This window comes from Mauremys mutica, chromosome 10, assembly GCF_020497125.1.
Source record: "Mauremys mutica isolate MM-2020 ecotype Southern chromosome 10, ASM2049712v1, whole genome shotgun sequence".
Classification (NCBI taxonomy): Eukaryota; Metazoa; Chordata; order Testudines; family Geoemydidae; genus Mauremys; species Mauremys mutica.
Window position 1 is genome coordinate 57,882,962 of NC_059081.1, and position 24,746 is coordinate 57,907,707.

The 24,746-nt window shown below is 48.3% G+C and overlaps 1 protein-coding gene across 4 annotated transcripts in view; it reads right to left on the reverse strand.

Moving 5' to 3' along the window:
- Positions 1-24,746, reverse strand: part of C2CD6 (C2 calcium dependent domain containing 6) — a 56,996-nt gene that overhangs the window by 24,967 nt on the left and 7,283 nt on the right. For 2 of the 4 annotated variants that reach the window (XM_045031749.1, XM_045031748.1), the window contains 3 exons: positions 20,303-20,425; positions 19,408-19,452; positions 13,711-13,779 (listed from right to left, as the gene is read on the reverse strand). In XM_045031749.1, coding sequence (XP_044887684.1) covers positions 13,711-13,779; positions 19,408-19,452; positions 20,303-20,425 — 237 coding nt within the window. Of the gene's footprint in view, positions 1-13,710; positions 13,780-19,407; positions 19,453-20,302; positions 20,426-23,985; positions 24,138-24,746 lie in introns of all 4 variants that reach the window. The other 2 variants (XM_045031746.1, XM_045031747.1) reach the window with 2 other exon arrangements.

Below are 24,746 nucleotides of genomic sequence, written 5' to 3' on the forward strand. Positions count from 1 at the left end.
TTTTCCTAATGTCTTTTTGGCTTATCTTGGCCTTTCATACTGCTGGAAAAAAAATAATAATCAAGCTTCACTTCTTCAAGAGTTCCTGAGTAGAAGTGTTTTTCCCCTAAGTTTTATGGGGATGTGTGGCAGGGTATACCAGGTCTTCATGGCTCCCTGCTGGAGGCCCTGTGGTCCTACTACACACCCACCCCAGGAAAGGAGCTGTGAAGGTGGATCCTCCAGCATGGAAGCAGCCAATCTTAGGCCAGCGGGCTCAGATAAAAGGAAATGCAGGGTCTTAGCAGGTCTGTTCCTAGTTGAGATTACAGGGACAAGGAAGGATGTGCCTCGTTGGCCAAAGAAGCTTGATAGACAATCAGAGTTTGGTTCTGGCTGCATTTTGCTTAAGCTTGGAGAGAGAACCTGAGAACTTTAACTCTAATGAAAGGGCTGAATATAAAGGTGCCAGGTGGGAAGAAGCCCAGGGAACAAGCAGCAATTAATTGAAGTGAGTGGTACATAGCTGCTGTTTATAGGGTCCTTGTGTTGAAAACCAGAGTAGTGGATGGGCCCTTGTTCCCCCAACTGCTCACCAGCAAAGTAGTCTAAACCCTGAGAAGGGCACAAGGCTCCTTTGGAAGCCTAAGTGAAGGGATGAATTTAAAGACCTTGCATACTATAGATGTCAAACTAACAGGCCTGTAGTTACTCGGATCACTTTTTTTTCCTTTCTTAAAAATAGGGACTATGTTAGCAATTCTCCAGTCATACGGTACAACCCCTGAGTTTACTGATTCATTAAAAATTCTTGCTAATGGGCTTGCAATTTCATGTGCCAGTTCCTTTAATATTCTTGGATGAAGATTATCTGGGGCCCCTGATTTAGTCCCATTAAGCCGTTCGAGTTTGGCTTCTACCTCGGATGTGGTAATATCTACCTCCATATCCTCATTCCCATTTGTCATCCTACCATTATCCCTAAGCTCCTCATTAAAGACTGAGGCAAAGTATTTGTTTAGATATTGGGCCATGCCTAGATTATCCTAAACCTCCACTCCATCCTCAGTGTTTAGTGGTCCCACTTCTTCTTTCTCTGTTTTCTTCTTATTTATATGGCTATAGAACCTTTTACTATTGGTTTTAATTTCCTTTGCAAGGGAAAACTCTACATGGCTTTTGGCCTTTCTCACTTTATCCCTACATGTTCTGACCTCAATAAGGTAGCTTTCTTTGCTAATCCCTCCCATCTTCCACTCCTTGCAGGCTTTCTGCTTTTTCTTAATCACCTCTCTGAGATGCTTGCTCATTCAGCTTGGTCTGCAACTCCTGCCTATGAATTTTTCCCCCTTTCTTGGGATGCAGGCTTCTGATAGTTTCTGCAACTTTGACTTGAAGTAATTCCAGGCCTCCTCCGCCTTTAGATCTCCAAATTCTTCAGTCCAATCCACTTCCCTATTTTCCTTAATTCTTTAAAGTTAGCCATTTTGAAATAAAAAACCCTAGTCCCAGATCTATTTTTGTTTATCCTTCCATCTAGTTTGAACTGAATTAGCTCATGGTCACTCGAACCAAGGTTGTCCCCTACAACCATTTCTTCTATGGGGTCCTCACTACTCACCAAAACCACATCTAAAATGGCATCCCCTCTTGTTGGTTCTTTAACTACTTGGTGAAGGAATCCATCAGCTATCGCATCCAGAAAAATCTGAGCCATATTATTATTAATAGCCCTTGTCCTCCAGTCTATATCTGGGAAGTTAAAGTCTCCCATGATCACACAATTCCCATTAGTGTTTACTTCATTAAAAACATTAAAGAGGTCTCTATCCATATCCAAATCGGATTCTGGCGGTCTGTAGCACACCCCAAGCACTATCTCAGGGGAGGCTCTAGTAGCTTTCTTTCCCAATGTGATTTTTGCCCAGACAGACTCTGTCTTATCCATTCCATCACGTGTAATTTCTTTACAGTTTACCTCATTGAGATACAATGCTACTCCACCACCTTTGCCTTTATTTCTGTCTTTCCTAAACAGCACATAGCCTTCAATACCTGTACTCCAGTCATGACTACTATTCCACCATGTTTCTGTTATCCTTATAATATTCGGTTTCACTTCCTGCACCAGTAGCTCTAGTTCCTCCATTTTGTTACCTAGGCTCCTCGCATTAGTGTACAAACATCTTAATTTTTGCCATTTGGCTTCATTGACATTCTTTACCCGATTAGGCACAGACATTCTACCACCAGTATCACCTATTAGACTGGTATCTACACTACCCTTCCTCCTTATGTCCATTCTCATACCCACGGCTGTATCCTTTCTTACTTTGTTTTCTTTCCTTTCAATGTTAAATTCCGGCGTGGAGATTACCTGGACATCTCCTAACCATCTCCCCCAAATTCCTAGTTTAAAGCTCTCTTAATCAGTTGTGCCAGCCTCCATCCTAGAAGTCTATATCCCTCCTTACTCAGGTGAAGTCCATCCCAAGAGAAAAGTCCTGTCCATGAATGCTTCCCAGTTGCCATACATCGCAAAGCCCTCCTTATAGCACCACTGCCTGAGCCATCTGTTGATTGCCATAATCTTGTCACACCTTTGTTGCCCTTCTCTAGGAACAGGCAGAATCCCACTGAAGATCACCTGAGCCTTGATTTCCTTAAGCGTCTGGCATAGTCTCCCTTGATATGTTCCAGCGAGAATCTAGCTGTATCATTTGTTCCCACATGAAGGACAATCAGCAGATTCTTTCCTGCTGTTAGGATCCTTTTCAGCCTCAGGTCCACATCCCGTATCTTAGCACCCGGCAGACAGCACACCCTTCTGTTCTCCGGATCAGCTCTAGTTACAGGCCTGTCTATTCTTCTCAGTAAGGAGTCCCCAATCACATAGGCCTGCCTTTTCCTGGTGATGGTGCAATTCTCCGGTCTATCCCCTGTTCCCTCTGGCTGCAAGTCCTCTTGATTTCTAGTGTTCCTTGCAATCCTCCGCAACCCATCCCATATCCTCCTGGGGCTCATATTTGGTGGTGTTGTCTCCATGGACTCTTCCCCTCTTCCTATAGGACTAGCTGCTCTTCTCTTCTTCCTTGCCCTCTCACCTTCAGTGACCACCTGCTGTGCCCCTTCTTCATTTGCCAACTCTGCAAACCTGTTCCTGAGCTCTATTTCTCCTTCACTGGCCCGACTTTTCCTCTGCCTTGTTCTCTTAGCCACATGCTTCCACTGTCCACTTTCCTCACCCAGCAGTCTGTCCTCAGAATTCTTTGGTCCTGCTTCCATCTGCAAGTCTGAACTTTTCTTGTCAGCCTCCTCATGTCTTTGCTTCATCATCTGCTCGAACCCCCTTCTAAATTCAAGCAGAGTTTCCATCTGCATCTCCAATCCTTGGATCTTTTCTTCCATCAGCTCTATCAGGCAGCACTTCATGCAGACGAAACTCTTTTCAGGTACCCCCTCCAGGATCACGTACATGCCGCAACTTCCACATCCAGTCATCCACATTGTGTCTTCCACTGCTGCCTCTGTATCGGTCATAGCCTTCCACCTAAAACCTGTTAGTTCAGGAAACACAAACCAAAGCAAACCACCACCACCTACAGCAAAACAAACCCCCAACGGGCACCAGAACACCGGCAGAACACCACCCCCTCCCTTCACTACCCTGTCTATTCCTCTGCCTAGGTCTCTTAGTCTCCCCCACAAACTCCCACTGAAACTCCTCTGTTTACAACTCTGTTTGCTGGCTCCTGTGCTGCTGCAGCTGTCTATGCCACTGCCTGACTGGCTGGCTACCTTTATAGGACCCCCTAAGCAGAGAAGCCCTGCCCCCTAATCAGGGCTCAGCTTCTCTCCCAGCACACTGCCCCTACCAGCCTCCACACATATAACTACAAACTACAATACACAACTGGCTCTGGCTGGCAGTTGCTGCATTATCTCCTTGGTGGCCAGACCAGCATGGGGGTTTATTCACCCCATAACAGACCTCCCCACTTTGGATGGAAGTGTTCTCTGCAGAAGAAGTGCTCCCCACTTCTTGGGAGAAGAAATCCTCATTCTTGTTTTGACAGCCAGGGCAATGGTCAACTGAGGAGGCGGAGGATGATTGTGGTCATGGGCGCCGACTTATATGGGCTCCTGGGGCTTTAGCCCCAGGAATATTTACAGTCAGGGGCTCTGCTCCACCAATAGTTGGAGCTAGGTTTCGCCCCTTTTAAATCCCAGCCGCGGCCGGGAATCAGAGGGCTCTGCGCTGCCCGCAGCCGTGGGGAGCCCAGAGCCTTTTAAATCCCAGCCGTGGCCAGGAATCAGAGGGCTCTGGGCTGCCCGGAACCGCGGGGAGCCCAGAGCCCTCTGACTTCCGGCCGCGGCTGGGAGTCAGAGGCTCTGGGCTGCCTGCAAGCGCGGGGAGCCCAGAGCCTTTTAAATCCCAGCCGCGGCCGGGAGTCAGAGGGCTCTGGGCTGCCTGCAGCCACGGGGAGCCCAGAGCCTTTTAAATCCCAGTCGCGGCCGGGAGTCAGAGGGCTCTGGGCTGCCTGCAAGCGCAGGGAGCCCAGAGCCCTTTAAATCCCAGCCGCGGCCGGGAGTCAGAGGCTCTGGGCTGCCTGCAAGCGCGGGGAGCCCAGAGCCTTTTAAATCCCAGCCGCGGCCGGGAGTCAGAGGGCTCTGGGCTGCCTGCAAGCGCGGGGAGCCCAGAGCCTTTTAAATCCCAGTCGCGGCTGGGAGTCAGAGGCTCTGGGCTGCCTGCAAGCGCGGGGAGCCCAGAGCCTTTTAAATCCCAGCTGCGGCCGGGAATCAGAGGGCTCTGGGCTGCCTGCAAGCGCGGGGAGCCCAGCGCCCTTTAAATCTCAGCCGCGGCCGGGAGTCAGAGGGCTCTGCACTGCCCCAGGGGCAGGGAGCCCAGAGCCCTTTGAATCCCAGCTGGGGAGGCGGCTGGGATTTAAAGGGCTCAGGGCTCCCCGCAGCTGCCAGCAGCCCAGTGCCCTTTGAATCCCAGCCCCTGGCCGCTGATTGCCCCCTCCCCAGACCCTTGCCCCAACTGCCCCCCAGGACTCCCACCCCCTATCTAAGCACCACTGGTCCTTGTCCCCCGATTACCCCCTCCCGAGACCCCTGCCCCTAACTGCCCCTTGGGACCCCAGCCCCTATCTAAGCCTCCCTTCTCCTTGTCCCCAACTGCCCCCTCCTGAGACCCCACCCAACTTCCCCCCAGAACCCCTCTACCTGTCCCCTGATAAACCTCCTGGACTCCCATGCCTATCCAATTGCTGCCTGTCCCCTGACTGCCCCTCCGAACCTCTGCCCCATCCAACCCCCCCTGCTCCTTGTCCCTTGACTGCCCCCCGGAACTCCCTACCCCTTCTCCAACCCCCAAACCGCTTACTGTGCCACTCAGACTAGCGTGTCTGGCTCCGTGCAGCTCCAGACAGTTGCTGCCATGCTCCCCCATGGAGCCCACAGCCCTCTCCCACCCCCAGCACCTGCCTTCCAGATTTGAACACCTCAAAATTCAGGTGTGCTCAAGCTCGGTTTGGGCAGCTTTTACTTCATTTCTCCCAAATCAGTTTCCCCTGCAAGGTGCCAACTGAAGGTGTTGGAGAACAGAGAGATCGGGTGGCCTCCTAATGCCTGGAAAAGAGACAAAGGCCGGAGGAGGGAGTGTCAGTGCCTGTGCGGACTGGGAAGTGCACGGTGTGGAAGGGGATGCTGTGATGCTTTGGAACAACTCCATACAAAGCCAGTCAGGACTCTGGGGGAGCCTCCTCTCTCGGAGCAGACTGTCTCCAGGGCAAGAAGCCTACACCTTCCTGGGTCTGACCTTGGAGCATTCAGCATGCCCTTCCACATCATGCACTTTCCACAGCGAGTCTGCCCAGGCTGGTCCTGGGGCAACCAGAGGTCCCTGCACCCCAACTCCGCAGTCAGATGTGACTCTCAGCCAGACAGTAAAACAGAAGGTTTATTAGATGACGGGAACACAGTTTAAACAGAACTTGTAGGTACAGAAAACAGAACCCCTCTGTCAGGTCCATCTTGGGGGGTGGGGAGCCCAGAACCAAGTTCTGGGTCTCTCCCCATTTCCCCAGCCAGCTCCAAACTGACACTCCCTCCTCTGGCCTCTGTGTCTCTTCCAGACAAGGAGGCCACCTGATCTTTGTCCCCAACACCTTCAGTTGGCATCTTGCAGGGGAAACTGAGGCACCCACACAGTATTCAGAGAAAATATTAAGGACATTCCCACTTCATCACAACAGGTGCAACAAAATATACCGTAATACTGTATATTGAAGTAGGCAAGTGCTGCTTCTGACTTTCCACTTTTAATTGACCCTTGTAATCTTGTGGCACTGATGCATTGTAGCTTCATTTTATATCGGCTTACAGGGCGGGAGCGGGGGGGCCCCACCATTTTGGGCCCCACCAAAAATTATACAAACCTGCCGCCTATGATAGTGGTAACACCTCATTACTCTTGTGTTTATTTCTTTCATGTAGTTCAGTCATTTTAGTGGGGTGTGGTCAGTTATCAGCTTAAAGTGGTTGCCTTGTAGATGGTATCTTAGTGTCTCAATAGCCCATTCACTGCAAGGCACTCCTTTTCAATTATTGTGTACAGTAACTCCTCACTTAAAGTCGTCCTGGTTAACGTTGTTTCGTTGTTACGTTGCTGATCAATTAGAGAACATGCTTGTTTAAAGTTGCGCAATGCTCCCTTATAACATTGTTTGGCAGCTGCCTGCTTTGTCCACTGCTTGCAGAAAGAGCAGCCCATTGCAGCTAGCTAGTGGGGGCCTGGAACCAGCGTGGGCCAGCAGCCCCACTATCAGCTCTCTGTTCCCCTAAGTTCCCTGTGTGGCAGCCGCCCAGCAGGCTATCAAATGCCGGGCAGTTCAGATGTCCCTCCCCTCACTGCCATGTGCTGCTCCTTCCCTCTGCCTTGGAGCTGCTCCTAGGAGCCTCCTGCTTGCTGTGCAGGGGCGGTGGGGGGGAGAAGAAGGGTGCTAATGTCAGGATGTTCCCCTCCCCCCTGCTCCTGCCCCCCACTTACCCCATCTCCATAGAGCTCAGGACAGAGGGAGCTTGCTGGCAGCATCTTCTGTCTCATCTTGCTGATCTACTTAAAATGGCAATGTACTTAGAGTGGGGTCAGCCTACTTAAAGGGGCAATGCACATCTTTCTCTCTCACACACAGGGTGTATGTAACTGTCTCTCTCTGCCATGCTGTCTCCCCTCCCTCCCTTCATGCTGCCTTGTAGAATGTGAGGCTACATTAACAATGTGTTAACCCTTGGGGGCTCAGCCGAGTGCTAGTTCATCATTTAGCAGTAAGGCATTCCCTGGGAAATATCCCACCCTCTTCCACCCTCTGACTCCACCACCTCAACCAAGCTTCACAATCATCATTGCTGTGTATATTATTAAATTGTTTGTTTAAAACGTATACTGTGTATATGTGTGTATATGTACACAAAATATAGTCTTTTGTCTGGCGAAAAAAATTTCCCTGGAACCTAACCACTCCCGTTACATTAATTCTTATGGAGAAATTGGATTTGCTTAACATTGTTTCGCTTAAAGTAGCATTTTTTTAGGAACATAACTACAACGTTAAGCGAGGAGTTAGTGTATGGTTTTCCACAGGAGAGTAACTAACAGAAACTTGGTGGAATGAGCATAATCAGTGAGGGACAGTAATACCATGGTACAAAATATATCAGAAGGACAGAACAGGTCGTCCTGGTGGGGAAGTGGCACCATATGTGAAAGAAAGGGTAGAGTCAAATGAAGTAAAAATCTTAAGTGAACCAAACTGTACCATAGAATCTCTATGGACAGTAATTCCATGCTTGAATAATAAGCATATAGCAGTAGGGATATACTACCAACCACCTGACAAGGATGGTGATAGTGACTGTGAAATGCTCAGGGAGATTAGAAGCTATAAAAATAAAAAACTCAATAATAATGGGGGATTTCAACTATCCCCATATTGACTGGATACATGTCACCTCAGGATGGGATGCAGAGACAAAGTTTCTTGACACTTTAAATTACTGTTTCTTGGAGCAGCTAGTCCTGGAACCCAAAAGGGGAGAGGCAATTCTTGATTTAGTGCTAAGTAGAGCAAGGATCTGGTCCAAGAGGGGAATATAGACAAACCGCTTGGTAATAGTGACAATAATATAATTAAATTATATTATATATGTGGTGGGGAAAACACCACAGCAGCCCATCATGGTAGCTTTTAATTTAAGAAAGGGGAACTATACAAAAACAGGAAGTTAGTTAAACTTATAAATAAACTGTTCACCCTCTATAACACTGACAGAGAATTATACACAGCTGTTTGCCTCCCCAGGTATTAATACATACTCTAGGCTAATTAATAAGTAAAAAGTGATTTTATTAAATACAGAGAGTAGGATTTAAGTGGTTCCAAGTAGTAACAGACAGAACAAAGTGAATTACCAGCAAAATAAAATAAAACATGCAAGTCTAAGCCTAGTACAGTAATAAAACTGAATACAGATAAAATCTCACCCTCAGAGATGTTTCAATAAGTTTCTTTCACAGACTGGACACCTTCCTAATCTGTGCACAATTCTTTCCCCTGGTACATCCCTTGTTCCAGCTCAGGTGGCAGCTAAGGGATTTCTCATGATGGCCGCCCCATTTGTTCTGTCCCACTTATATATCTTTTGCATAAGGCAGGAATCCTTTGTCCCTCTGGGTTCCCACCCCTCCTTCTCAATGGAAAAACACCAGGTTAAAGATGGATTCCAGTTCAGGTGACATGATTACATGTCACTATAAGACTTCATTACCCACTTGCCAGCACACAGGTATACAGGAAGACTTAGAAGTAAAACAGAGCCATCTACAGTCAATTGTCCTGGTTAATGGGAGCCATCAAAATTCCAAACCACTATTATTGGCCCACACTTTGCATAATTACAATAGGCCCTCAGAGTTATATTTCATATTTCTCATTTCAGATACAAGAGTGATACATTTATACAAATAGGATGACCACACTCAGTAGATTATAAGCTTTGTAATGATACCTTACAAGAGGCCTTTTGCATGAATCATATTTTAGTTACATTATATTCACACTCATCAGCATACTTTCATATAATCATACAGAGTGCAACATCACACTTATGTTCTTATGTACTCTCACAACTATTTTTAACAGCTCTGTTGCTATTACCACCGCTGTAGTGGTGTGTGGAGGAACTGGTTCTGGTTAGCAGGTGACATAGTCAATGCTAGCCAGTATGTATTAATAACTGGCAGTGCTCTTCTCTACAGGTGATGACGACATGTACTTCTACCCGCTTGAATGGGACTTCCACCAATAGAGGGGGAACCAATGGGGCCAGTCATACTTGTTTGGGGACTTCCAGTTGGTGATCAGGACAGGAGACACAATAATCTCTTATCTTCATATGGATTCTGGGCCAAAAGAAACAGGGTAATAGACAGCCAAGAGTTTTCTCCTGGCCGAGGTGGCTCACTATTGGTACCTGATGAGCCAACTTGAGTATTTCCTGCCTGAATATGTGGGATACAAAGAGTTGGATGTACAGTTCACCATCCAGCGTACCCTGTGCTAGGTGACAGAGTAAGTCTCCCCGTAACTCAAAACAAGGCAAGGAAGTGGCTAATTCAGGTGTCACCACTTCCCCATCTATAAGAGCTATGCCTTCTTCATAGACTCTCCTGAAGGAATCCTCCCTCTGCTGTTTGACTTGCAGGTCAGATGATCCCTACAGCTTCCCCAAATCCACTAGGTCTCATTCCAGGTTTGGAACTCTAGGAATACCCATTCCAGTGGGAGTTGTCTGACTCACCCAGACAACAACGCTGGTCTCTTTTGCATAGGTCGCGTCCCTCATATCTGGCAGCGCATTTCTCATTCCTGGTCTGCCAGGCCTTCATTGGGGTAGGAAAAAGTCCTTGTCCTTGAAGGGAAAGAGGTCGCCCAGTCTATTTCACCAGCCATCTCCATTCAGCTTCTCAAGAGCATGTGTAATAGTGTCTGAAAGTGAAGACAATCCCATCCCAACAGGATTGGGTAATACATGCTAAGCCTACCATGAGGTGGCCAGTCTGTCCACCTGCTGTTAGACTTTAGTACAGGAGTAGTCCCTCGTGTACCCATGGTGACACATTAAGGATACTGTGCCTTCTGAGTGGACTTCAGCTTTCCTCAGCAGATCTTCTCTCACTAGGGTTTGTTCACAACTAGAGTCCATTGGGGCTCATAACTCTAGCTTGTCAACACGCATTATGGTTGTCAATTTCAAACCGCCTAGCATTTGGTTGAGGCTGGGTAAAGAGAAGCCTGCCTCTTAATTAGACTCAATGGTTGGACAATCTTTCTTGCTATGCTCTTGTTCACACTGGAAACAGATCTTCCTCCCTAGTGAATCCTGTAATTGTGGGTGTGACATTCCTCTCTGGTGTTATCTGGACTGGTGATCTGCTAGGTCACTCCAAACCTTGACTTTGGGAGCCAGCCTTACCCTCCTCTGCTGTGAGAACACCCACTCCTGGGCTGTTCATGTACAGCCTCTGTCATGTAAGCTGCTGCTTGGATTGTGCAACCAAATGACACTAGCCAATATCTCCAGTCCCAGACACAACCCTAGGAACCTCCATCTTGCAGTGTCCAGTTATGCCCACTGGATGCTGCAAGCTTATATGAGTTTGTCAATTTAACAAAGAAATTGATATGTACCAGGCTTGTTATCTCAATGGGAGTCTCTGACACGCTTCAAACCAAACACACTGCTTCAGGTAGAATAAGCAAACAGATTTATTAACTATAAAGATAGATTTTAAGTGATTCTATGTCAAAACATAAGTCAGATTTGGTCAAATGAAATAAAAGCAAAACGCACTCTAAGCTGATCTTAACACTTTCAGTGCCCTTACAAACTTAGATGCTTCTCACCACAGGCTGGCTGGTTGCTCTCCAGCCAGGCTCTCCCTTTTGATCAGCGCTTCAGTCGCTTGGTCTGGTGTAAGTAGGTGTAGGTGGAAGAGAGAGTAAGAGCATGGCAAACGTCTCCCCCTTTTATCATGTCCTTTCTTCCCTCTTGGCTTCGCCCCTGTCAGAGTCAGGTGAGCATTATTTCATCGCAGTCCCAAACTGACCAAAGGGAGGGGGGGTGACTCACTCGAGAGTCCAACAGATCCGTTTGTTGCTGCCTAGGCCAGCGTCCTTTGTTCCTGTGAGGCTGAGCTGCGTTTGTCCCATACATGTCCTGATGAGGTGTGAACTGCAGCTCCACTCTTGGAGAGTTTTTGCCTGGGCTTGCTTTAAGCCATGAGGATACATTTTCAGCCTCCTAACTATATACATGAAATTATAACCTATAACATTACTATAACATCACTGTAACAACAATGCTCAGTGCATCATGAGCCTTCCAAAGACACCCAACATGACAAACTTTGCATTGGATACCACACAATCATATAATAAGGATGAACATGGGGGTGTAATGTGTTCTCACAAGGTATAGAATGTCACAGTGGGATAGTCGGGGTCTTGGTCTGGTGCAACCTTCAGAGTCTGGACTGTCAAGGGTGAGGCCAGCCCTGGTCTCAAAATAGCCATCCTCCACCCCCTTAAGGGCAGCCCTAGTCAAACCGGAGGAGGCAGGCTCAGGTTTGTGGGGTATTACCCTCCAAATAGTTCCCTGCTAGCCTCACCACTTCTTCCAGAGTCTCTGGTTAGTACCTCTGCACACACCCTTGCACAGCTGTGGAGAAGACCCAGAGAAACTGTTCGAGGATGATCAGTTCAGCTATCTGCTTGCTCATTCTAGCCTCAGGACTCATCCACTTCCAGCTGACACCTTTGAATTTCTTTGCCAGTGCCTGGGGCTGCCTGAATGTGCTAAATCTCTGCTCTCTGAAATAGCAACAAGTCTCTTCACTTAATTGCAGCCAGTCAAATATGGCTGCCTTTACCATGGGTAGTCAAGGGCGGATTGTTGTTGAGAGCCTGTGGTTCCCTGGTCAAAACAGGAGCTAAATCTCTGCTCTTTGAAATAGCAGCAGCAAGTCTCTTCACTTAATGCAGCCAGTCAAATATGGCTGCCTTTACCATTGGGTAGTCAAGGGCGGATTGTTGTTGAGAGCCTGTGGTTCCCTGGTCAAAACAGGAGCTAAATCTCTGCTCTTTGAAATAGCAGCAGCAAGTCTCTTCACTTAATGCAGCCAGTCAAATATGGCTGCCTTTACCATTGGGTAATCAAGGGCGGATTGTTGGTTGAGGGCCTGTGGTTCCCTGGTCAAAACAGAAGCTAGGTGGATGATCCAGGTCTCAGGGTCCCAGTGGGTGCAGGTGGTGAGGTGTTCAAAGGGCCTCCAGGTCATCTTCAGCTCCCATCTTGGACAGCACAGGACTGCTGGACCAACTCACCACCTGTGCCGTAGCTCCAGCCAGTGGGGCTGGTGCTATCCTAAGTGTTGCCCCCATACATTTACCCAGCTGCTGTTGCTCCATGGCCACATATCCAACCTTTGTTGGCTCTGCTGTTGAGCCATGGCCTGGGTGGCAGGCCTCCTGCTGTTGTCAGTGAGAGACTGTTTGCAGGTCATTTTGCCGCTGCCGGGCCTGTAACAAATGTAGTGTCAAGGTCTGCATCTATTGTTGTTGCTCCTGGTTCGTTGCTTGCTGATCCAAGGCAGCAGCCCACTGCTGGGCTAGCAATCTGAGTGTTTCCTCCATCTTAGGCCTTACTGGGGGCTCAGACACAGTGAAACCCCACTTTTGGTACCATGTATAGGCTGGTGTGCTATGGTATCAGTGCCCCCTTTGGTCAGACGGAGCACTGCACAGAGTTTGCTCGGTCCAGCAGGACCGTGAGTCGGCTCTTCTTGTGAGTCTCTATGGCAGGCCTATTCTGGACTATGAAGGGTGTTAATTTCAGTCCTTCTGTGGTGCACACCTTTCCCCTTATACTTGGCAGGGACTAGCTAGTGTTGGTCCTCAGGGGGCCTGCAAACCCCTTTTGATTCTTAAGTCTCTGTTGAGGGATTAGTAGTGGAACCCAGTGCCTCCAGATCAGGGCCCTTAAACCAGGCAGGCAGAATCAGTCCTCAACAATTCTTTCTTCTGTACCCTGAGCTCCTTCCTACTTCTTTTGCTTCTGTGAGCTACTTCAGCCTGTGGTTCCAATCATCCTTTCTCTACAGAGTTGTCCCTGGATGGCTTCTCACCAGTTTGCTGGCAGGACTTTCCTTCTCTAGTCTGCTTGCTGCTCTGGCAGCCACTCTGTCCCTCTGCCTCTCAGCTCTTTTATTCTCCCAGTTGCTGTGAGGATGTGCCAGTCAGCACTGGGTAGTTGCTGCATTAACCCTTAGACCTCATGTCAGCATGGGGTCTATACACCCAGTGAAAGTATCAAGAGTACAAAAACTCAAGTTATACTGTTATAATTTATTTGCTAGCTAGATGAACGCCATATATATAATATAGTTTTAAGCATACAACTTTTTTTATCTTCATCTCACTCAAATACCATATCAATGAATTTTGTTCAATCTTTACAAAAGAATTCCACATAAGGATTAATCCAAGTTTGAAAAATATCATCCCCAAATACAAATTTTTATGGAAGTTATAAATGTCTGAACTTTGGAATGGAATAGCTCTAGTCCAAAATTATAACAGATCAAAAAGAAAAAAAAGAGGTCCTAACCTGGTGCGAGTAGCCATATCCGAAACTTCCATAGCAGAACATAAACTCCACTTCCACTGTGCAGAAAACCTGAAAATGTAACTTTTTTTCTTTTAAATGTAACATGTAATTAACTCTTACAGCAAATACATTTACAAACAAGTTCCACAGTAAACAAGTACAAGTATGGTAAGCAAAGGGAAAAATACATGACATACCCTTTTTATTAACATGTTAATTATTTAATAGGCAATTCCTATTAGGGATAAAAAAATCTTCACAGTTACTTTCCTATCTTCCTCAAGATGTGTTGCATGTGTACATTCCACTGTAGGAGTACATGCACCCAATGTACTTGAGTCAGAGACTTTTACTCATCATACCATTGGGTAGTACGTGCATTCCTGCTATCCTTGTGTACCAAGCTGAGGGTATAAAGATGTGTGGTCACCATCTCCCTCTCTGTTCCTTCGCACAGCTGGTAAACTAAACCCAAAGCTGCAGGGAAGATGGGAGGGTCATGGAATGTACATATGCACAATACATCTCAAAGAACAAACAGTTAGTGTACAGGTAAGTACATTTTTTTCTCCTTTGAGTGATTGTGCAAATATGTATTCCACTGTAGGTGACTCACCAGCAGTTTATTTACAAGTGATAGGACTTCAGACTACTTGAAGAGAGACTGCAATACTGACTTGCTAAAGCTGGCATCCTCTCAGGAAGCTTGAATAATAGTGTAGTACACCTCTACCCCGATACAACGCTGTCCTCTGGAGTAAAAAAACCTTAACGCGTTATAGGTAAAACCGCATTATATCGAACTTGCTTTGGCCTCGAGCATCTCCATTATTAATAGTCAGCAAACAGCCCCCTCCCCATCTGACCCCCACCTACTTCCTGCCCCGACTGACCCCTCAGAACTCTGGACCATCCAACCCCCCCACATCCCTAATCACCCCTGGGACTCCCACGCTGAGCCACGCACCACACCAAGACGGGCGCTAGGACCCAGGGAGCTGGCACACGGAAGCGCTCACACCTGCTCAACCACATCAGCTGGGGCAAGCCCCGCGGGGGCAGAGCAGGGGAAACTGGCCCGGCGGCCACTGCCCTGTCCGCGTAGCGCACCCAGCCCGGTGCGACGGCTAAGCCTGCGAGGGGGAGCAGGGCAGGCAGCCTCGCCCGAGGTGCCCGCGTGCACCTGGTCCCCACCCCGCTATGGACCCAGAGAGCCCACCCGGGGGCACTTCTGTAAGCGGGGCGCAGCCTGCCAGCTGGGCCCGCTGTGTACCGAGCCCTCCAGCGATGGGACATGGGTACCTGCATGGCGCCATCTAGGACGGGCATCTCTCCCTGACCTGGATCTGCAACTTCCCCATGTGGACCAGTCTTCCCCAACTTCTCGGCGCCGGCTGGAGCCCATGTGATGTTCCCCTGCACTGCAGCTCCCCTCCTTGGGCTGTGGCTCCCCCCTACTCCCTGTCCCCTGATCACCCCCCAAGACCCTCTGCCCCGCCCCCCCAGAGAGCTGCTTTACCGTTTTATATCCAAATTCGTGTTACATCGGGTCGTGTTATATCAGGGTAGAGGTGTATCTGGAGAAGGGATGTATAAATGACCACACTGCTGCTTTACAAATGTCTATTATAGCAATGTTGACAAGAAGGCTGATGAAGTGGAATGAACCCTAGTAGAGTAGGCTGTTATCCTTGGTGGAAGAGAGACCTTTGCCAGATCATAGCACATTTAATACAATCTGACATCCAATGTGAAATCGCAGACCTAGAACAGGTGGTCCTTTAATGCTCTCAACATAGGCTACAAACATCCTGGGAGAGGATCTGAAAGTCCACTTAAAATGCCAGAACACTCCGAACATCTAAGGTATGAAGCTTCTCTTCAGCCTTGGAAGAATGAGGCTTTGGAAAGAACACTGGAAGATTTAGTCTGGTTGAGGTGGAATGGTAGTATCACTTTGGGCATAAACTTAAGGATATGGATAACTTAAGGATATCAAGTGATACAAAAAAGATGGAAAATCCATCCACTGCTGGGTGTACTGCATACATGACCGTTAAATGGACTCCCATTGAACTGAGGATTTACAAGCGAGACCAGAGGATTTACAATGCAGTAGGTAGTCTTATCTCTATGCTATCAGCAGATAGCTGATGACATTCTTCCCAGATTTAAAACCTTTTCCATTTTGCTGCACATGTGGTGTTGGTGGAATCCCTTCTGCTGTTCACTAGAATGGCTTGGACATCACAGGAGCAGACTTTCCTCACTGCTCAAATAAGATCGTCCATGCCATTAGGTGTAAGTTGGGGTGTAGTGACTTGCCTTGAGACAAGAGATCCTCAGCCAGAGGTAGAGATACAGGTGGACGAATGGGGAGCTGATATATAGCTGTATACCAGTACTATCTTGGCCAGGTCAGGCAGGCAGGTGCTATAAGAATTAAGTTTGCCTTGGCTATTTTTCATTTCCTGATCACCCTCAGAATCAGAGGGACTGGAGGGAATGCATACAGTAGATGGTTCGACCAGGGAAAAAGAAAGGCATCTGTCATGGAATCTGGGCTGTGACCTGCCCTGAAGCAGAAGCTCCTGTAGTTGCTGTTCAGTTGGTTCCAAAGAGGTCTATTATTGCACAACCCCTCTAACAGAAGATTTGCTGGAGAACATCCCTCCCTATTGACCGCTCATGATGGTCTCTGAAGTTTCTGCTGAGGAAATCTGCAATAATGTTCTTCACCCTGGAAGGTGAAAAGCCTTTAGCAAGCTATTGTTCTTTATACAGAAGTTTCACAAGTGGATTGCTTCTTGGCACAGCTGAGAGGACCTCACACTTTCCTGCTTTTTCAGATAAAACATAGCAGTGGTGTTGCTGCTGAGAACTTGAACCACCTGCTCCCTGATGGTAGTAATGATCATCTCACAGGCCCAACAAATAGCTCAAAGTTCCAGCACATTTACATGGAACAAAAGTTCCTGAGGCATCCAAAGTACTGGAGTCTGGAAGCTGACCCAGGTGGGCCCCCAAACCCCAGTGGATGCATCTGTTACCAAAGTCACAGTTTGTTCTGGTGATAGGAAAGGAAGCCCTTGCATACATTCTAAGGGTCTAATGACCAGTTCAGGGACTGATCCACTCGTGCAGTGTGTCCAGTGAATGTCTGCTTGGATGATATACTGAGTGAAGCCAGGCCTGCAGACATCTGAGGAGTGCAGTCTGACATGCTGAGTCATGTATGTGCACAAAGCCATGTGTCCCAACAGTTGTAGACACAAGTGCACTGTTGTCCTTGGGTTAGACTTGAGATTCTCACACAGAAAGACTATGGACCAGAACCAGTTCATCACTGGGAGGTAAGCCATGGTAGTTGTGGCATCAAGATCTGCCCCTATGAAACCTATTCACTATGTTGGTTGTAATGTTGATTTCTCTACATTCAGGTTTCTGCTGGTAGTAAGATCTGTCTCACATTTGGGGCTTAAACAGCTTCCTTTTTGTTACTGGGATATAGAAACCCAGCAAATGAAGGACCACATGAGAATCTTTCAACATGCACATGGTGTCACTGGTCTTCTGAGAAAACAGTTTAGCACTTTCAAACAGCAGATCTTCTATTGTATTTTGTAGATCTTTTGGGATACCGGAGGGCTGCAACCAAGAGCATCTCATTGAGATGGCTGAAGCCACTGAACATGACATGGTATCTGACATGTTGATAATTGCCTGGAGAGATGACTGTGTTGTGAGATGACCCTCAAAGACTAAAGTTGAAAAGTGATCCTGTATTCTTCAAGCAGTTTGTTCACAAATTTTGAAATTGCTGACTAGTTAATAAAGGTGCATTTGGACAATAATGCCAGGTCATTTGCAGGGCCGTCCCTAGCCACTTTTTGTGCCCTATGCAGGCCCTGCCACGGGGGGAAGGGGAGGAGCTGGCTTGGGGGACAGGGAGAAACCGCCCCCCAGCATGAGCCGGCAGAGTGGAGCAGGTTGGGGCCGGGTCGTGCCCCTTCCTGCTGCCCGGTGAGTACAGGGCAGGCCCGACCCCACACTCACGGGGCGGCGGTAAGTGGAGCGACCCAGGCCCAGCCCGCTCCTCTCTGCTCCCCTTGCTCCCAGCCTTGGGGCTTGGGAGGAAGGGAGGAACCGCCCCCAGCACTCACTGGCAGTGTATCTGGGAGCCAGGGAGCGGAGCAGGCTGGGGCTGGGTCGCTCCACTTACCGACACCAGTGAATGCAGGCCCGCCCCCTGTTGCAGTCCTCAGGGGAGTGGGGGTGGGGCAGGGGCAGAGCAGGGGCTGGGGTAGAGTAGGGGTGGGAAGAGGCAGGGCTGGGGTGGAGCATGGGTGGGGGCCAGGGGGAAGAGGCGGAGCGGGGCCTGCAGCTGCATACTTTGCATATGGGTAGGGCCAGCCCTGGTCATTTGACACCCTCATTTGAAGGCTTGCAGTGGCATAAACCTTTCTACTGTACAAGTTCAGTCTCTATACTCCTTATCCTTCAGGGTAGCCAGAAGGTAAGACTGCCTTGAATGCTTGTTTACCACTGCTCCTGATAATACACACATTGATCTGAGCACTGAATTCAGAAAACCCATGTTCACTTATGGGCTTTGCCTACAAAAGGATAATGTACCAAAAACTCATAGTGTTTAATCTGTCTAATGCATTTTCAAACTTGTCATAAAACACTCTGAAACCTGCCATAAAACACCATATACATTTAAGTACATAAAGTAGCATAAACTGTATGTACTTTGTTTCATACTGCTATGAGTCATAGATAATGACAATATCTGCATTCTCCATATTGCATAGACACAATGGGCTAGATTCGTCTACACAGCGCAGGAGGGAAATTCATCATGGGGAAAGAGAAGGCATCGTTTCTCCTGCCAACTTCCCTCAAGGGTTATGGCATGGGAAGGCAAGTTTAGTTTCTGCCAAGGTTAACATAGGAGCTTCACCAATAGAGTCTGCCAGGGGATGCACTGAATTGGTGCATTTTCTGATCATCCTGGCTATGCCCTCTTTCCACTCAGCACTGTTCAATGTTGTGGATACAATGGGCACCTCTGGGTTCCTCTGCAGATAAGTTTTTGTTGCCCTCAAGGATTATGCCACGGTAAGGCCCTACATTGCCACAATCTCAATCCTTGCCTGAATTGCACCACCAAACCTACAAACCAATCTGTGTCAGAAACTGGAGATGGCTCAGTAGGTTACGAAAATTCACATGGCCTAAACATTTGGCTAGCATAGAGTAGGTTAGTACACCAGTTTTACACAGACTGATTTTTGTGTATTACTTCTCCCTAATAATTTTAAGAGTGGAAATTTTCTTATTATGCAGACTATCTAAATTCTGTTGTCAGTAGTATCAGTACAACTCCTCTGAAGTCAATGAAGCTGTGCTGGCATCACTGTGTAGACTATGGCCCATCCATTGTATGTGAACCTTATGACATCACTGGTGCTATGCTGATTTACTGCAGCCAAGGATTGGGGTCTACTTGCCATTCTTCTCTTTCACTATCCTTTTCTCTCTGTTTTAGTCACTTTACCATTCAGTGCTCCTGGAAGGCTATAATGCAGTGTTCAATTGATATGCATGTATCTGTATGCAATTAAAATTATATTGCAATGACATGAAGTCACCTGTGTATACTATTTTGTCATTTCACCAAAGAAATCCTACCATGTTTCCAATCCTCATGGCACATGTTTCAATGAAGTGGCCTTTCTGGGTGAGTGGGGAAAGAAAGAAAAGGAATATTTAGATTCACAAATCTCCAAAACCAGTGTTTTATAGCAGTATATTACCAAGCATGTAAGAGGAATACACAAAATTTGTAGCTACAATAGATGAAGATGCCACATACTTTTTCCACACATTGTTATAGTTCAAAAATCAAATAAAAGGAAGCATACATGGAAATGCAGTTAGGCAATCTAGTTGTCTGATCTTGAGATTGTGAGTTCAAATCCTAGTTTTGCCACTGTCATTTTTTGTCTTTACAAAAGTTATTTAGAACCAGATTTTCAAACTTGAGTGATGAAAATTAGGTGTCAAAGGCCCAGATCCTGCAAACACACGCAACTAACATTATGCATGTAGTCCCACAGATTTTAATGCTACTACTCACATAAGTAAAGTTATGCACACGTCAGTTGTTGCAGGATTGGGACCCAATTCTATATTTAGGTGCCTAAACACTTGTTTTAGGAAATAACTTTTGACACCCAAGTTTGAAAAACTGGCCTTAAGTCCTCAGTATCTCACAGATATTGAAATTTATTTATCTACAATATTTTGCAAGTCTTGCGAGGATTACATTTTTGTAGGCACTTCAAAGATAGAAAGAACAATATAAGTACCAACTATTATTATTACAGTACATTATCACCCAGTCAGCTAACAACTGGACACTTACATAAGGAAATACTGCTTTCTTATATTAACTGCTCTATCGTTTCAGTACAAATATTTGATATTGTGAGTATGGTTTATCTTGTGTACTACTTGCCAAAGTATGTGTGGAACAAACAATTTAGAACACGTCCTAGATAATCTTTTCTTTTGTCAGACCCACCTTAATGACTTCATAAAGATGTACAGTTGCACTCCCCAGCAACCTTGGAAAGTCTTTTGGACCTTGAAATCCTACCAATTCTAGAATAATCCTATTCCGCTCATCCTGTTGTCGCCTTGGAACCTGAAAATTAAATCACAACATCTACATGCTATCCACATGGAGCAACAAGAGCAACTGAGAAAAGGGTTAAATCTGGGGTAAACTGACCTATTTGCTACAGCACTCACTACACAGTTCTGAGGGGAACAAGTGAAGGCTGGGCACTCACAGATCTCTTTGAAACTGATGGCATGGTAGCAGGCACCTTCCATTTAGGCTAAAAGGGTGAACAATTAAATGCCCCTCTGTTTAGTACTGTAATAGTTGAAATAATGGAAACTTCCAATGAAGGAGTAGACTTCGCACAAGGTCTGGGCAGTAGGGGCCATCTGGTCCAATAGGATGCCCTGAGGGAAAATAAATGCAGGGACTGGCAATTAATTGAACTGCAGTTGCATGTCAGAGGCAGGCAGAAAGCCAGGAGACAGTAAGAGAAGAATTGGTAGCATGGGCCTGACAGAAAGCTAAGAAAAAGCGTTTGGGGGCAGAATGCCGGCTGGAAATGCAGGCTTGGAATTATGAGCAAGGAAACTGCCTCCTGCTGTTTGACCTTACTGCTTTCAGAGAAACAGGACTTTGTGCACCTTCTTTTTAAGCAAACAGGACTGCATCAAAGAAACATCTGACTATCATCAATTTTTCCTAAAGGAAACAACCCCAAACACCCTAAATTTTGGCTTACCACTTGGGTCAAAAGTTTCAATTGCCCCAAATAATAGGAATTTATGCTCCACAGCAAAGGCTAAATGGAGAACCTCATCGCACCCACTAGCAAAGGCATTCTGACTTCCCCCATATCACCCAGCCATGCTTCACATCAATCCCACCACCTTCCCAGTAGGCACAGCCCAGATTAAGTGTGCTTAGTTCGACAAAGATGATATGGCGTGGTGGAATTGGCTACATTGGAGCTAAGAGTGCGTTTTTAGTAACATATACCCTACATATCACTGTTATTCTTAAAAATGAGCCCAAAAACATTCCACATCAAAACAAGTTAAGCTGGACATAAGGTTGTAAATATGTACCAATAACTTCAGAGGGAAAATATCTTAATAAAACATTGCAGTTAAAAAAAATACAAATATCTGGAAGCTCGGAAATTCAAAGTTAAGATTACACTTAAATCAAATATTGGAAAGCATGGAAATGCAGAATTTTACTACCCAAAACAATCTTAAATCTTCCCTTTTATTCCCTCCACTCTCCAATCTAAACCATGGAACAACTGTATGCCTGTTCACAATTTAGCTTGAACAGTGATGAGCTGCCAAAATCATAACAACCGGTTCCCTCCTCACCCCAGGAGGGATCAGGCCCCCCCCCGGACGCCTGCCCCAACCAACCCCCCGCGTTCCTTGATGTCCCCCCCACTCCAGGGACCCCTGCCCCATCCACCCCCCTTCCCTGTACCCTGAGTACCCTCCGCCACCCCATACAACCCCTCCTCTCATTCCTGATGGCCCCCCAGGACCCCTGCCCCATCCAACCACCCCTTCTCTCTGTCCCCTGACTGCCCCTGGAACCCTTGCCCCTGACTGCCTCCCACCGCCCCATCCAACCCCTGATCCTTTCTGACTGCCCCACCAGGACCCTTGCCCCTATTCAATCCCTCTGTTCCCTGCCCTCTGACCCCCCACCCCCAAACTCCCCTACCCTCTCTCCAACACCCCCTCCCTGCCCCCTTACCGCGCTGCCTGGACATGGCTGGCGGCGCTACAGTCCGGCCGCTGCTGGAGCCAGGAGCCCAGGGAGGCGGGGCCAGGACAGGAGTCGCGCAGCCGGAGCCGGAGGATGTGGTGGGAGCCCAGCGGCCGGAGCCAGGCAGCTGGCCGGGTGGAGCCAGGGAGGGCCGCGGCCAGAGCTGGAGCCGGGCAGCTGGGGCCGCCGCCACGCCCAGACCCACGCTGCCGGAGCCAGGCCCCATGGCAAAACAGCAGGGGCGGCTGGAGCCACAGGGCCAGGCTGGGCCGGAGCTGGGGGGCCATGTCCAGAGTCGGGCATCCGGGTAGGTGGGGGCACGGCGGGGTCGGGGGGGGGATGCGGCCAGAGCCGGGCAGCTGGGGACGCGGGACCGGGGGGGGATGCGGCCGGGGGGGGGGGTTGGGGCCGCGGGGCCGGGCGGCCGGGGACGCAGGGCCGGGGAGGGTCGGGGGGGCAGGGGCAGGGCCGGGGCCGGGCGGGGCTGCGGAGGGTCGCGGCCGGGAACGCGGGGCCGGGGATGGGCTGCGGCCGGGGCCGGGTGGCCGGGGAGGGTCGGGGACGCGGGGCCAGGCAGGGTCGCGGCCGGGAACGCGGGGCCGGGCAGGGTCGCAGCCGGGAACGGGGGGGGGGGGGAGACGGGGCTGGGGTGCCGCGGCCAGGGGCGGTGGCCGGGGAGGGGCGGGGACGGGCGGGGACCCGGGGACGGGGTGGAGGCCGTGGCCGGGTGGCCGGGGAGGGTTGGGGACGCGGGGCCGGGCAGGGTCGCGGCCGGGAACGCGGGGACGGGGGGGGGGATGCCGCGGCCGGGGACAGGTGGCCGGGGAGGGTTGGGGACACGGGGCCGGGGAGGGTCGGGGCCGGGCAGGGACACGGGGCCGGGCGGGGAGGGCCGCGGCCGGGGCCGGGGTGGTCGGGGCCGGGGCTGGGTGGGGACGCGGAGCCGGGACCGGGTGGCCGGAGAGGGTCGGGGACGCGGGGCCCGGCGGCCGGGGACGCGGAGCTGGGGAGGGTCGGGGCCAGGGAGGCGGGACCGGGTACGGGCCGCGGCTGGAGACCGGCCGGGGCACACGGCCCCCCCTAGTTTCCTACCTCAGCGTCGTCTTCCTGGGCCGGGGAAGCCTGCTTGCTTCTCAGCCCTCCCAGGCTTCCCGCGCGAACAGCTGATTCGCGGGAAGCAGTGGGGGAGGAGAAACAAGGAGGAGCATTCATGGCAGGAGGTGGAGGCAGAGCTGAGGTGAGCTGGGGCCGGGCAGCAGGGAGCGCTTGTTAAATTTAAATGCCCTTTTAGAACCAGTTTGTCCCATGGGGAACAACCGGTTCTAAAAGGGCTTCTAAATTTAACAACCGGTTCACGCGAACCGGTGCGAACCGGCTGCAGCTCACCACTGAGCTTGAACAATGACAGAATGAGCCACATATCCCCAGTACACTGTACCATACTTGACAAATGAATATAAAGCACCAAGCGAACACTATGGGCCTGACTCACCAATCCATTATACCAGTTTTACACCAATGTAACTCCAATGATTTCTACGATATTATGATGTATGTGCACCCTACTCAACCAGAGAATAGTCTCCAATTCATCCTCCCTTGACCAGATAGCAATAATAATCTCTCAGCTCTGGGCAGAAGAAAAACAGTCTTGTGGTTAAGGGACTGGAGCGGAGCCTGCAGACTTTATTGCAGTTTTACTTTATGAACCCAGATGAGATGTACATTGATAAAAAAAAGAGAATAGTCACGAAGTACTACAGTACATGAGATTCACTCCTCCTTGCTCCTGAAAAAGCAGCTCTAGATATTCAGTGTCATCATGCTATTAAACCAGTAATGAGAATTACATTATAAAAGAGCAGAAGCTGTAATAATACCTGTACAGAAAAATATTTCACATCTTCAAAATGAATCACAATGTCCTTTCTGCTATTCTTTAACTGTGATCTGAAAGTTTGTGGATTTGTGCATTTCATGACTTCGTTAACTGTAATGCGAAGCAGCAAGTTTGTATTTTCCTGTATATTGACTGAAAGTCATTCATTTAGGAAACATATAGATCTTTTTAGTGAGTCAGCAACAGTAAAGTGGGTTTATTACATGGTAGTGACTACCATGAAAATAATGAGCAATATACAATAAGATCTAATTCTCCTCACTGCGTGTGTGCGAACCCAATTAATAAACATGGGTATACTTTTAAGATTCAAATTTATCTTTTTCTGTCCACATTGGCACTTAACCAAGATCATATTACTATTTCTTCTTTCAGAAATAAACAGATATTTGACCACTGGCAGTGGTCAAAATATGAATTCACTATTGTCAATTTTACTGTTTCCCTTTTATGGGTAATTCAATTGCACTTGTATATCTTTAAAACAGCATTATTAATGTTTTTAATATCAGACTGCAAATTCACAAAAATTGGCAGAGGGACTTAATGGCAGGTTACTTTGATGTTGCCGCACTGAAGAATGCAGTGCACTGAACTGCGAGACTTGTGATTAAAACATTCAGAAATAAAACACATCCACAGACTGCTTGTGATTAACTGTAATGTTAGGAAGCTGATGTACTGTTCATGGGGGGAGGGGGAGGACACCTGAAAAGAGAAATAATAAAACTCTCAAAGGTT